Raw genomic sequence first — 15,857 nt, forward strand, 5'->3', positions numbered from 1 at the left:
AGCTTCATCCCCAGATAATGATTTGGCACTGATGGCAATTTCATGAATGCCATGCCGCTTCTTGAAACGATCCTGCCGGCCATTACTTCCGAGGAATTCTTGCTTCTTTCCTTCAATCAGCTCATCAGCTCATTTTGACAAAGTAGAGGACCTGAAACTGACACACCTTTGGCTCTTATTTATTCGTGCCACAAAAATAATGCCTCTTCTAACTGAGGATGTGCACCTTTTCTCACTGTTTTTCAAGATTTCACTGCACTGCCCAATGCTTGGATGGAACAAAAATTTTCAATTCCTGATCGATTTGTCTCCCGATCAGTAATTGTACTCCTACTCTGCAGCAACTTTTGTGGGTGGCTCACCAGCATCAATTCTCTGCAAAGTGGGAAGCTCTTTTTCCAACAAGATCACATTCGTTTTATGTTTCGTGCCCGTAGTCACGTTCAGTGTTCTTTTTACAGACACTCGACTGAGTCCTTTATGGTTTTTGGCCCCTTTTATCTCTGGACACTTTAAGGCACATAGTGGGAGCACAAAACCTCAAATCAGAAACACACAGATGCACAACTTGACAACACTCGAGATGCACTAGACAAACTTTTGACTTTTGAAACCAGGCTGTGGCAGCCATCAAATGAAGGCATTGGATACATCTATGCCATTTCCTCTGTTCTACCCAAGCCCACGTGGCAACACAACAGGGTGTTGTACGTTCACTGTTAAACATTCAGCTTTGATGTACCGACAACAAGTGGAAAGTGTTAGGCGGCGCGCTCTAATTGTCAGTTTCGACAGGGCTATGTTGCGCTGCATAGAACAATACTGTATGTACTGTACTTACAAGGACTTCCAATAGATGGCAGTGGCATGAAACCACGCAATACGAATAAGAAACACAATAGAGCTTCAACCAACACACGCATGAATTGACAATACTTGGACTTTTGACACGCACCAGTGCACTGATTAGCAGTAGATTGCCAAAAAACACCAGCAAAGGCTTGGCTCCAGGTGCACGCAAATTGAAACTTGTCAAGTGTCAATCTAGCTAGCCAAAAGTGTAGCTGCATGAGAGTTTACTGTACTTGTTCTCAGATGGCAGTCACAGACGTGAACAGGTTACAATGTACTCAGTACACTACACAGTGATGCTCCCTTGTAGTGGTCTGATGTAGTCAACTGGAACATTGATGATGAGTATGCCCTTACTTTCCAACATCAGGCCACTGTCATATCCAAATACTCAAAAAATACAAATGTTGCCAGGTTTAACCAGGCGACCAAATGGACATCCACAATGAGGTTTCTTTCAAACTCTCATCAGAAAATGCTGTCTACACCAATATGCAGCACCTTCATATCCTCCAGAGTGATGATTCAACATCTGACGCTATTCGCATCCCTTATATACCACACAATGCTTGCTAAACAGCAATAAAAACAAAGAACACCAATTAATAATGAAGGAAAAGACAGACTGTTACTTACCATAAAGAAGATGCCTTAGGCTGCAGATGGGCAGAATTAAAAGACACTTACATAAAGCTTTCAGCCACAGCCTTCATCAGTAAGTAGTAATCTGTCTTTTCCAACATTGTTTATATTCCTACTGGAGTTTCCATTGTTTCAAGTACACTGATGCTATTCTGTGAGTGTTTCCTTTATGATGTTTTCTGCATTTTAGCTTTTTTTTAAAAAAGAAAAAAAAAGAAAGAAAGAAAGAAAGAAAAAAAGATTTGTTGCTGGAAAACTTCTGAAGTCCAATAAAGGAGTTACAACAGCCATATATGGTTATCTGGTGGACCTTGCAGAACCAAATTCTAGGGCTGAAATGTACTGTTGACCAATGGGCATTAATCAGAATGAATACTAAATAAAAAATTAAATCCAATTTTACACAAAAAACACAGGTTCTATCACTGTTGTTTTTCGTTCTATTTTGATCTTATGTTTGCTATGACTTGTTAAGCAGAAATTTTCTTTCTATCTATAGAGTTACATTTGCTGTAATGTATCTTACCTGCATGCTGTTTCTTCTTTCTACTCACTCCTGCCCCAATCATGGCAAGCAAGTCATCCTCACTGCATTTGCTTCGTATTGCATCTCTGAAACAACAGTTAAAACACCCGTTAAACAGTACCAGGCAATTACCACACAGTGAAATATTGGTACACTAAAAAGGAAGAAAAACTTTGCAGAAATCTTCAACAGTAATCCTGTAGTTTGCAGTAGGCAACAGCAGGATAACAAACCCACTGGACAAGAATGGGAAAGTCATGATAGAAGTTACTTTTATTTTTATAAATAAACAGGTATCTTACACAAATGCTCAAGAGCATACATAGGATCTCGGGCTGAAGAGGTGGAGCAGAAACTGACATTAGTTTTGTTGAAGAGGGAGTAGTGGAACATAGCACAATTTCTTGCAAAATGACGCCAAATTTATTGATAAACTGTTAATTAATTGCCAAGCTCACTAATGTGACCATTTTACAACAGGTACTTACTGCTTGGAGTATATGTGAATTTTCAGGCTTGCCTGATAGATCTGTTGCAAAAACACTTTGGGTTCCCCACCAGATAACATTATGCAAGTCCCTCCCTCAATATTTCAGTGACACAACGTTTTGACATCTTCAGGTGGTGGTGATTTCCACTATCACTGCTGCAAGATGCAACTGGCAATTTCCACGTGACAGCTTTGAAATTTATCATGTGGATGACTATGACCATCATATTTAGAATTCAGAGGATTTCATAGAATACCTGAAGATGCTTAAACTAGAACTTTCAGATCTTTTAGTTAGCTCAAATGTTATATCATTACTTACAAAAGTGCCCCTGCAGCCCTCATTAGAGGTTATTAGCAGCAAGTTTGAGAAAGAAATTGTGGTGCTGTTTAAACATGTGCATACCTCATCCTATTTCTTATGTAACACCAACTACTTTGATCAAGTGGACAGTGCTCCCATGGGAGATCCTCTATTTCCCTTAGTAAATATCCAACATTCCTCCTTCTGGCAGAATGCTGAAGAGACATTTGTGGTGTGGCCCACATAATACAGACACTACCTATGTTCCTGCAGCATTTGCACTCGCTCCATCTGAATATTCAGTTCACTGTGTAAGTACAATAAGATAGCAGCTTACCATTCCTGGATGTCACGGTTAGAAGAAAAGCTGACAGAACACTGGGGCATAGTCTCTACTGCAAACTGATACATGCAGAGTTATATTTGCGGTCCAAAAGTTGCCATCACCCTGCACAATGTGGTAGTGTCTTACACTCCCTGGCACATAGAGCACACGTGATCTCAGATACCGACAGTCTGCCTGGTGAACTGTAACACCTAAGAACAGTGTTCCAGCAGAATGTTATTCTTGTAAACAGATTTGCAATGTGTTCTGAGCAAAGCAAGTTCAGTGTAGGGATGTAAATGAAGATACTTAGACAAGCACTGCAAATGGCTTTCTTGCCATATTTCAGTGGCATGTTTTCAAAAATAGAAAGAATTGCTAAGAGAAACAGAATCAAGTGTGTTTTTCGACTACCAGCAAAACTAAGGAATTGTTTGTGTTCAGTTAAAGACAATCTTGACCTTAGAAAACACAGATCATATATAAGATCTGATGCCATTATGGCAAATCTTATATAGGGCAGACACCTCACATTGTGCAAGAACACTGTGTTCAACAGCGCTGACAAAAATGCCACCCAGTAAATTAGTGGTAGCAGAGCACTGCCAGAATACAGGGCACCACACGTTTCCCAAGAGGACTGAAATTTTATCCTCAGCATCATCACTCTAGGATTGTGTTTTTAAGAATGAGGCATGTATCCATACGGTGGGCAATCTTGCCAACAGGAATATGGAATTTTGACTAAGCACTGCCTAGAATCCAGCACTGACTGCCATGAAATTAACACAGTAGAAACCAGATCCTCCGATGTATGACCTGATGCAGCACCTTGCAGAGAGTTAATTCAGCTTTTAACCACACGAGTGTCCAGAAGTGCAGTCATTGCCCACAACACATAAACAGAAGGCTACTATGAATGGCATTTCCATCCAACTGGGAGTGCCTGTCCACACATTCGTACTCCTGCTTCTAGCCTGACAAATTTCAATTCTGCTGTGCGAATATCACCAGTCACATCTTGCAGCAGTGATGACAGGACCCACCACTACCTGAAGATGACGAACAGTTGTGTTGGTGAAATATTGTGAGGCTTGCACAAAGTTATTCAGTGGCAAATCTGAGAAGATTTGTATACATTATTTTTCTGTGACGCAGGTAATGTGCAGCAAAATGTGATAACTTTCTGCATTTGCCTTTTTGTACATTTCAAAATACCCCAAAAATTGGTGAGAAACACTGAACATATGACGTAACCAGATGACATACCCCACAGCATGTGCAGCAGTTGGGGCTGAGTGTAAAGGAATGATTGAGCAGTGCAATACTTTCATTTGAGCAAACAGAGCAAATTTCGAAAACATTTTGTAAATATGATCTTTTGTAAATGTAGATGTTACAAAATTATTGTCCCTGCTGTAATCAAGCAAAAGCAGTTCTGATTTTGTGTTTTTTGCTTCTGTCCCTTCTCTTTTTGTTTACAGACATTAGTTAGTAAAGAAAACATAGGTCATTTTATGGCAATGATGCTATTCTGAAGTTTATACTCATCTACTTGTTATGCAATATGGTAGGTTTTCATTGTACTGTACTTTGCAAGAAATCAAGGAAACTGCAAGGCCGGTAAATAAAATAATAAACTTCAATATAAATACATAATTGTTTAACACAATGAAAGAATACTGCCTGCCAGATGCAAGACTCAAATCCCGAATGCCATCACTAAAGTCGCACATGTGTGTCCGTAGCCACAATGATATGAATACTTGACTTGGGTTGGGATGATCAAGTGTGACAGGCCGAGAGGCTCAACCACTGCAAGCATGGCAAGGTACATCATCTGGTGACATTTGTCATTCGCTTTTGACACATTTCCCAACATTTGTATCGTATCCAACATTTGTGATTCCATGTGTCTTGTATTAAATTACTTGTCTCAGGGTCATATACAGTGCTTTGGAGGTTTTTAAATGATAATACGCATCACCCTGTCTGTGTGTGTGTGTGTGTGTGTGTGTGTGTGTGTGTGTGTGTGTGTGTTTATGTATATGAAACAAATGCTAACAAAGAGATAGAGGGCCTGGCCAGCTCAGTACAGCCGATAGATACACAAAACAGAACAGAAAATTGACGTATCCTAGCTTTCGGAACTTTGTTCCTTCATCAGGGAGGAGAGAGGGGAAAAAAGGGGAAGAAGGGAAAGTGGATTCCGTTATTCACAACCCAGGTTATGAAGCAACAGGTGAAAGGTAAACAGGGAGGGTAGCAAAGATGGAGGCATGGATGTCAGAGGGAAGCCAAAGATATTCTACTGTAATTACTGTGCCAGCTTCAAACCAAGGAGGATGAATACAGAAGTAAAGAGGTACATAGTATAAAGATAAACGCAACTATGTTGGATGAAAAGATGCATGAATGGCTAAAGAGGAAAGGGAAAGAGGAGAAGACTAAAGAGTAAATGGGAGTGAGGTTGGTTAACATAGGTTCAGTCTAGGGGGATGGCGGGATGAAAGGATGTGTTGGAGTGCAAGTTCCCATCTCCGCAGTTCCGAGGTACTGGTGTTGGGTGGGAGAAGCCAAATGGCACATATGGTGTAGCAGGTTCCTAGGTCCCTAGAATTATGCTGGAGGATATGCTCCGCTACTGGGTATTGGACATCTCCTAGGCGGACAGTTTGTTTGTGCCCATTCATGCGCTCAGCCAGTTTAGTTGTCGTCATACCAATGTAAAAGGCTGTGCAGTGCAGGCATGTCAGCTGATAAATGACGTGTTGTCTCACATGTGGCCCTGCCTTGAGTTGTGTATGTTTTACCAGTAGCGGGGCTGGAGTAGTTGGTTGTGGGGGGATGCATGGGGCAGGTTTTGCATCGGGGTCGGTTACAGGGGTAGGAACCGCTGGGTAGAGAAGGTGGTCTGGGAATATTGTAGGGTTTGACAAGGATGTTACGGAGGTTAGGGGGTCGGCAAAAGGCAACTCTGGGTGGTGTGGGGAGAATATTGTCAAGGGATGATCTCATTTCAGGGCTTGACTTGAGAAATTCATATCTGTGGCGGAGTAATTAGTTGATGTATTTGGGCCAGGATAATATTGGGTGACAAGGGGAATGCTTCTGTGTGGTCTGGGGGTAGTAACATTGTTGTTGGGTGGGGAGGAATGTATTGCTTGGGAGATCTGTTTGTGGACAAGGTCTGCAGGATAGTTGTGGGAGAGGAAAGCACTGATATATAATATAATACAGGGAAACATTCAAAATGGGAAAAACATATCTAAAAACAAAGATGATGTAACATACAAAACGAAAGCATTGGTATGTTGATAGACACACAAACAAACACACACACAAAATTCAAGCTTTCGCAACCCACAGTTGCTTCATCAGGAAAGAGGGAAAGACGAAAGGATGTGGGTTTTAAGAGAGAGGTTAAGGAGTCATTCCAATCCGCACATATACAGACACAAGCAGGGTATATGTGCGGATGGATATGTGTGTATGTGTGTGTGTGTGTGTGTGTGTGTGTGTGTGTGTGTGGCATACTGATCTGAACTATGCAGCCTTCAAATGGAAGTTTTTTGATTACTCCTTATTTTGCACCCTGCCACCTTGGCAATATGTACCGCAAATCATCAGACAGACGACCTTCCTGCATGCTTCGAGCATCCCCTGGTGCTGTTCTGAACCAATGCTAATCTTTGTAACTGCGATGAGCAGTGTGCAGATTGCATCTTTGTATCCCACAAAGAGGTGACAGTTCCCAGTGGCATGAATGGTTACTGTTTATTGACTGTCACTGAGTTGGTGAGTCATTTGCTACATTGTGGCCCACCTGTTCACTGCTAAAGCCATGCTAGTCAGTGGTAACCCCTGTCAATGATATCCTGTTGTCCATAGCAGTTCACTCTGCTGATTGTGGTAGTATTTTCCTTGAATAAATCTGCTCACATTACACCTTTGACACTGTGGTACAAGAAAGCCCAATGACTACACACCCTTATAGAATAAGTGTCTCGAGCCATGGGTACCCACGATATGGCAGTGATAAAATCACCCTGTGATCAACTGTGACACTGCAGCTGTAAGCTGCACCTCCTTTTTCTGAATACTCAGGTTTATTAACTTAAAGTAAATCAGATCTTTTGAAGGAAGATTTAACAAAAAGGGCACATCCAGGAAAGGATGAAACCATGTCTAATTAACTGGCACACAAAATTAATAATTCGTGGTGACAAAGATCCTCTGCAATAAAAAATAATGTCCACTGACTTCATGTATTAGTCTTCAAGTGACAGAATATATGTAACTGTGTCCTTCTTATTTACACTGATTAAACAATGGAAATTCCAGGTAGGAATATCAACAGTGCAGGGAAAGATAGATCAGTATTTACCGTAAAGAAAACAAAGTTGCACACAGGCACAACACACAAGCAAGCACACCGCGTGTGCACGCACGCACGCACGCACACACACACAGAGAAAAAAAAAACTGCCAAGTCCAGCAGCTAGAGGCAAGCTGCTGGAGTTGGCAGTCATATGTGTGTGACATGTGCTTGCCTGTGTGTATGAATGTGTGTGTTTCTCTGTATCTCTTTTGCTGATAAAGGCTGTGGCCGAAACCTTTGTGTAAGTGCCTTTTTAATTGTACCTGTCTACAATGTAACATGTCTCCTCTACAGTAAGCAGCACTCTACCTTTTAATATATTTTTCATTTACACAGATGTAATTAACAAATCAGAGTCTATTTATTCCAGAGAAGTGACAGTTTGTTCATGACAGTTCAGCACAAATCTGATTTTTTATATACAGCAAGGCTACCTATAAATTATTCTGTGTGCCAGTGTTCATGCTGACTATAGGGATTCACACTGATCATGTGTAATTTGACATCTGGTCCTGTAAACTTACTTCTGCTCAACGTGAAAAATTCTCCACTCCACATTTTGTAATTAACCTTAACATATCAAATAATGCATCCTTCGATATAACTGCTTATTGTCCACTTCCCATCACTCTATTCCCAATGTCAACCCAGCTGACCTCTACTTCTAATCCAAAAACCATGGTTGACTCAATGTTTGCTATTGCAAGCTATTGCAACACAAAAGTGCCAGAGGCACCAGTAATGATATATAATTAAAAATACTAGAAAGTAAGGCTCACCGGTTAGTTCATGCTAAGACAAACACTACAAGTGTCTAAGACACTGCGCTCTCACACAAGTACGAGGTCTGAATACATTCCAGTTACGATACACTAAACTATTTCATTCACGGTGGCAATATACATACTCTCTCCCCAATAAACAGAATAGTTATAACTCAATTGTTCACAAGTGTATATTATGACTCTTGCCACAGCTATGCAGTCAGTATGCCACAGGCGTGCCATAGAAAGGGATCAGGTTCAATTCCTTGTAGAGCCGGGAAATTCTGCTCGGTGGACAGACTGGAATAGGGTACACTCTGCTTGTAGTTCCAGCTGAGGAGCTACTCAAGTGAGAAGTAGTGTCTTCAACTTCTGGAAGTTGATAACAGCCTGGAGAGTTGTATACTGACCCCCTAACTCTCCATAGATATATAGTAGAGGATATCTCTCAAAGAGCATTGCGTGGTCTTCTGGCCCCAATGCAGAGTTCCTTTATCAATGTATATTGTATATCACCACTTGTACACACTCATCAGCACAGTACCATGTTGTGTCTTCACGTGGCAAATTTTTATTCCCTTGTTTCCAGATCAACATTTTTCCTCTTCTCATTACTTGCACCACACATATTCCACACAGTTTATGCTCACTCCTTCAATGATACTGCCCATCCTTCTCTAGTGTGCGAGTTGTCCCTGCTTTCCTGCGTGTTTGTTGGTTTAAACACCCTTGTTTCAAAAGAGAGTGACAGCTTAGATACAGTCTTGTCAACATTTTGTATTTTTATTTAGCAATTATTGTTTGAGCCTTATAGGCGAATGTCACAAGATATTGTCAACCACTGCATTCACTAGATTGGAATGGGGTTCATGGTAACTTATCAATTCATTTTTTAAGTTGCTGTTATCTTTTTCATCCTATCTTGGACTAGCTTTTCCATACTCCCACTCTATTTTACGTAGTCAAACAGTTATCTGCCCTTGCAAACTTGCTCCTTTACTACCAAGTTAACTAATACTGGGCAGCCTAACAGAAGTTCCAATATCCAGTCTTTCACCACAATTCACCTACACACACTTTTCACTCACTGATTTTCTTTTTTCAATGTCATAAATATTTTGCTTTCACAGACTGCTGTGCTTTGAACATAAAATTGTAGGAGCATCTGCCTCACATGTCAGTTTTTTTTTTTTTTATTTATTAAAGAATATGCTCCTTGCTTATTCCTATCTGCTTCTGATACATTTCCATTCTCACTTTTATTTTGTTTTGATCCATTTCTTTTTTCTTTGATAGACAAGTCAAACAATAATGGCAATATGTTGCAGCCCCCTGTGTTTCACCCTACTTACTACGAACTTACTTTTCTTAGCTTCCAATTTCATTAGTCATTTGGTTTCTAAGATACTTAAATTAATTGTTTGACCCTATATTTATATACCTTATTTTACCTTCGGTTGGTAAAGGATTTCTGTTATGCTCACAAAGAGAGAGCTGATTCTTCCCACCCCCCACCCCCCTTACCATGTCCTGAAACAAACTTATCGCCAAGTAACTTGCAGTTTTTTTCCTATTATTAATCTCTTAGTCTAGTCATCAATTTAGAAGTGTCAGTTGTTGGTCCCATTGTCTAATAATTTGTACATTTATACACATGAAGTTCCAATTTTTATTTGGAACATATAGACTCTGATAATCATGAATCACAGTTCAAATGGCTCTGGGCACTATGGGACTTAACATCTGAGCCAAGGCAGGATTCAAACCTGCGACCGTAGCAGTCGCGCGGTTGTGGACTGAGGCGCCTAGAACCGCTTGGCAACGGTGGCTGGCGAATCATAGTTACCATCACATGGACAGAAATACTGTGTTAACTTTATTACAACCTAGGGACATAGCTAAAAATGTCTTTACATAATTTCCAGTCCTGATTACTTTCCTTTAATTTAATCTCACAAATAGGTTAGTGTAACATGATGTTGACAGAGGCAAATTATATATACTCACAAATTATTTAGCTAGAGGTATCTGGTTTGTATGTCTGGGAGGGAGGAGGGTGCAAGCTGAAAACTTCAAGAAAAGATTACTCATTTCATACCTGCTGGATTTAACTGCAGTTTATCTCTTCCATATACCAACCACATACCTAATGTGCATGGCAAACAGTTTAAAAGTATTATTCTATACTCAGCATTTGGAACTATCAGTTCCTTCATGAGAGAGGAAAGAGGGATAAGTTTCTGAAGGTCTGAAAGGTCACTCGGACTCCACGACTAATGTGAGGACAAGAGGAACGAATGTGTCTATAAGAAGTTTTGGAATTTCACCTCCTGAAGGTAAAATACTGATCAGTCTGTCAGTCTTCTAGTAATTTTATGGTTTCCTCGCATGAACTTTCACTTGGACACGATTATTCTATGTTTCATCACTCACCTGAGAGATATCTCTGAATTCCCAAAGAGACACACCTCCAAATTGCCATCAACTGTTATCCGTAAACGGTTGCACGTGCCACAGAAGTGTTCACTCATTGAGGTAATAAATCCCACACATCCCTTGAAGCCCGGGACATGGTATGCCGGCAAAAAGAAATTGTAAGAAAATAGCTACTGCTGTTGGGAAAATACTATAAATGTGTCGCTCACCAAGTGGAGGAAGGAGAAAACGTGCATTAAGGGGAGTTTGAACGCCCTATCCTGACAATGTTAAATTTAGTGACTTAACTTCCCCGTATTTCAGGAACAACTGTAGCCATTGACAAGAAACTTTTACAGCACATTAAACTATATGTTCTGAGTCTTACAATAATTGCATTTCAGCCACTGCTTTTGGAAATACAATTTTTTAATTACACAGTTAAAATTTTGTGTACTTTTTTGTATGTTATTCTAAATAATTTTATTTATACATAACATTATGTTTTTCTTTTAGTTAAGAAGACTCAGGATACGTATGTTATTACTCCCTGAAAATTTGAATTCGCTACTCGAAGTAGTTTCTGAGATTTAGGGAAAAATGCAAGAGAAAATGTAAATTTTCAGGAAGAGTTTTTAAAGTTTTAATAGACTGTAACTCAATATATGCTTAACATTTTATTTTTAGTCACTCAGAAGCACCCTGCACCTTACTGTATATCATCCTCTTGATCTTTTTTAAGTTTTTTCTTGTTTTCTTCTTTCTGGACACCGTAGTGGCCAACTGTGCTGCATACTTTGCTTTACCAATGCAAACCTTGTCCATCCATTCAAATTCTCTGATGCAGTTTGCTCCAGAATTAATTCCCATATGTTGTAGCACTTTCACGCTACCAATGTTGCCATCATTAAAAGCAATAACAGCATAGCTGACCCCCACTTTAGTGTCTTCATTACGAGAAAAACATTTTTTGGTCTACATCTACATCTACATCCATACTCCTCAAGCCACCTGACGGTGTAGGGTACCTTGAGTACCTCTATTGGTTCTCCCTTCTATTCCAGTCTCGTATTGTTCGTGGAAAGAAGGATTGTCGGTATGCCTCTGTGCGGGCTCTAATCTCTCTCATTTTATCCTAATGGTCTCTTCGCGAGATATACTGCTTGACTCCTCGGTGAAGGTATGTTTTCGAAACTTCAACAAAATCCCGTACCGGGCTACTGAGCGTCTCTCCTGCAGAGTCTTCCACTGGAGTTTACCTAACATCTCCGTAACGCTTTCACGATTACTAAATGATCCTATAACGAAGCATGCTGCTCTCTGTTGGATCTTCTCTATCTCTTCTATCAACCCTATCTGGTATGGATCCCACACTGCTGAGCAGTATTCAAACAGTGGGCGAACAAGTGTACTGTAACCTAATTCCTTTGTTTTCGGATTGCGTTTCCTTAGGATTCTTCCACTGAATCTCAGTCTGGCACCTGATTTACCGACGATCAACTTTATATGATCATTCCATTTTAAATCACTCCTAATGCATACTCCCAGATAATTTATGGAATTAACTGCTTCCAATTGCTGATCTGCTATATTGTAGCTAAACGATATGGGATCTTTCTTTCTATGTATTCGCAGCACATTACACTTGTCTACATTGAGATTCAATTGCCATTCCCTGCACCATTCATCAATTCGCTGCAGATCATCCTGCATTTCAGTACAATTTTTCACTGTTGCAACATCTCAATATACCACAGCATCATCCGCAAAAAGCCTCAGTGAACTTCCGATGTCATTCACAAGGTCATTTACGTACATTGTGAATAGCAACGGTCCTACGACACGCCCCTGCAGCACACCTGAAATCACTCTTACTTCGGAAGACTTCTCTCCATTGAGAATGACATGCTGTACTTAAAACAAAACTTTTGTGTTGAGCCATCAGGTACTCTGAAATCTGATTTTTGTCACTTTTGCTAACCAGAAAAATCTTCGTACCTTTTTTAATATTTCTATTTACGGCTGAAATCATCGATGCAGTAACTGCTTTATGATCGCTGATTCCCTGTTCTGCATTAACCGTTTCAAATAGTTCAGGTCTGTTTGTCACTAGAAGGTCTAATATGTTATCGCCATGAGTCGGTTCTCTGTTTAACTGCTCAAGGTAGTTTTCAGATAAAGCTCTTAAAAAATTTCACTGGATTCTTTGCCCCTGCCACCCGTTATGAAAGTTTGAGTCTCCCAGTCTATATCCGGCAAATTAAAATCTCCACCCAGAACTATAACATGGTGGGCAAATCTACTCGAAATATTTTCCAAATTATCCTTCAGGTGCTCAGCCACATCAGCTGCTGAGCCAGGGGGCCTATAGAGACATCCAATTACCATGTCTGAGCCTGCTTTAACCATGACCTTCACCCAAATTATTTCACATTTCGGATCTCCGTCAATTTCCTTCGATACTATTGCACTTCTTATCGCTTTAAACATGCCTCCCCCTTCACTGTCCAGCCTGTCTCTGCGGTATACATTCCAATCTGAGTTTAGAATTTCATTACTGTTTACATTTGGTTTCAGCCAACTTTCTGTCCCTAGTACTATGTGGGCATTGTGACCGTTTATTAATCAGAGCAGTTCTGGGACCTTTCTATAGACACTCCTGCAGTTTACTATTAGCACATTAATATTGTTATTCCCTGTTGCATTTTGTCTACTCCTACCTTGTCGCATCTCAGGAGGTGTCTTGTCGGGCCTAGGGAGGGAATTCTCTAACCTAAAAACCCCACATGTGCACTCCACACATACTCCACTACCCTTGTAGCCGCTTCTTGCATGTAGTGCACACATGACCTATTCAGGGGGACCCTACATTTCTCCACCCGATAGCGGAGGTCGAGAAATTTGCACCCCAGATCTCCGCAGAGTGGTCTGAGCCCTTGGTTTAAGCCTTCCACTCGGCTCCAAACCAGAGGACCACTATCGTTTCTGGGAACGATACTGCAAATAGTTAGCTCAGATTCCACCCCGCGAGGCTTTCCGCCTTCACCAACTCTGCTAACTGCCTGTACGAACTGAGGATGACCTCTGAATCCAGACGGCAGGAGTCATTGGTGCCGACATGAGCAACAATTTGCAGTCGGGTGCACCCAATGCTCTCTATCACTGCCGGCACGGCCTCCTCCACATCTCGGATGAGACCCCCGGCAAGCAGACAGAGTGAACACCGACCTTCTTCCCCGACCATTCCGCTATTTCCCTAAGGGGCTCCATCACCCGCCTAACGTTGGAGCTCCCAATAACTAATAAACCCCTCCCCCCCATGTGCCTGCTCGGACCTTGCTCAAGGAGTGGCCACATGTCCACTCACAGGCAGAACGGACGATGCCACACGGCCAGCCTCCACACTGACCCTCCGCCTCGTGCGCCGCGAACGCCGCTGAACCCGCCACTCCCCTTGGGAAGAGGGTGGCCCAACCGCGCCCGGTACCCGCAAAGATGTGTCGACAGCAGGGTCAGTGGGTGAAGCATGTAACACCTGGGGTGTACCATGCAATGCACCAGACTCCCCACTGCCACTACACTCCGAGGCAGCAGCCAGAAGACGGCTAACCACGGCCATCAACACGTTCAGCTGTTCGCGAACAGTGGCCAGCTCCTCCTGTGTCCGTACACAGCAGTCTCACATCCTATCCATCCTAAGAAATCAATTTACTGTAGAGAGTTAATCAACTTATAACTAGACTGCTAATTCACTAAAGGCGGCTGATAGTTGACTAAATTGTGGTTACTAGATACTTCCTGTAGAAAACAATGAAAATAGCACTACCTGTCTCTGGACTGTATTCAAAACAAACACTAGCACTACTGGCGCTATGGCTGACTAAACGGACTCTCTCTGACTGTATTGAAAACAAACACAAAATCTATGGAACACTATTACTAGCACTCGACAATTAAAGCTTCCTAAAAGCAAAAACACACGGAAGAAGAAGTGACAAGTAAAAAAATAGAGTTAATACTTAAACTAGCGTAGCTCGCTGCACAGCAGACGTGACGCAGACGGCAGTTACGATGACATTGACACTATAAGATTATTGAATGACTCATTGGGATTTTGAGTCTGACAATGCAGACACTTCTTCAACAATTCAGGATTGCCAGGTCTCTGTAAACAGGTTTTATGATATCCACAACTGCTGCTGGGATGGAATGTTTATGGCTGTATGACCTGTTTGAGTACTGGGCATTGCGGTAATTGCACCATGAACCAGATCCAGGAGGGCAAAGATGGTGTACTGGTTTATCATCAGCTGACAGTCTCTGGAAGAAGGTAGCCCATACTGCCTGCTTCATTTTCAACAAATCCTCAGTATTATTTCTAATGGCAATCTCATAATACTGTTGTAGTTAATCAATCATGTTGTCTGTCAGCCTGCTTCTTATGGTCTTACCACCTGAAAATTTCTTGTCTCTCAAACTTTGTTTCAACTTCCTCAATCTGGTACCCATCCTCTTCTGGACATGACCAACACATTCCATTTCTGTGATAAGCTTCTCACCATAAGGCTGAGTGGCTACTACACTGTTATACGCATTTGAGTCTGCCTAACCTAAGAACTTAGTGTAACACACTCCCCTTTAGTTTACAGATCGATTATAAATTTCAACAGCTGCACAGGCCTCCGTACGACTAGTTGTCCTTCATAATTTCTGTCACAGATATGCCCTTCTTCATTCCCTGATTTATACTTATAACAATATTTGGTTAAAATTTGGAAATCTATTAGCTTTCCAGTATCCACACTGGTCACTGTAGCAACAGAATTCTTAGAACTGCAGCTGCACTTCTACCAAGTGCCCCAAAAGCTACTGATATGTCAATCATACCATCGTTTATTTCAGCAGCTTCATTTGCAGCACCCTTAATTGAATCACAGGCAGCAGATTTCACAGCAGCTCCAATAAATCCTGCATACTTGTCCATTTTACAAAGTGGGCGTGGCATATACATCACGACACACATTGTTTCTGCTGCAGTGTGTCCTTTGCCAATAGCTCTCAATCCATAAAACCACCTAATATTTATTTTAAAATAATTATCTTTACACTTATCAGAACTCCAAAATGAATTAGTATATTTACAACTGGCAGAATTAAT

The 15,857-nt window shown here is 41.2% G+C and overlaps 1 protein-coding gene across 1 annotated transcript in view; it reads right to left on the reverse strand.

Moving 5' to 3' along the window:
• LOC124742262 (molybdenum cofactor biosynthesis protein 1-like) overlaps positions 1 to 15,857 on the reverse strand; it is a 29,464-nt gene that overhangs the window by 10,354 nt on the left and 3,253 nt on the right. Inside the window, exons 2-3 of the mRNA XM_047248792.1 lie at positions 10,718 to 10,890; positions 2,021 to 2,106 (exon numbers count right to left, since the gene is read on the reverse strand). Of these exons, the coding sequence (XP_047104748.1) occupies positions 2,021 to 2,106; positions 10,718 to 10,890 (259 nt within the window). The remainder of the gene's footprint in view (positions 1 to 2,020; positions 2,107 to 10,717; positions 10,891 to 15,857) is intronic.

Source organism: Schistocerca piceifrons, unplaced genomic scaffold (assembly GCF_021461385.2).
Source record: "Schistocerca piceifrons isolate TAMUIC-IGC-003096 unplaced genomic scaffold, iqSchPice1.1 HiC_scaffold_2281, whole genome shotgun sequence".
NCBI classification, from domain to species: domain Eukaryota; kingdom Metazoa; phylum Arthropoda; class Insecta; order Orthoptera; family Acrididae; genus Schistocerca; species Schistocerca piceifrons.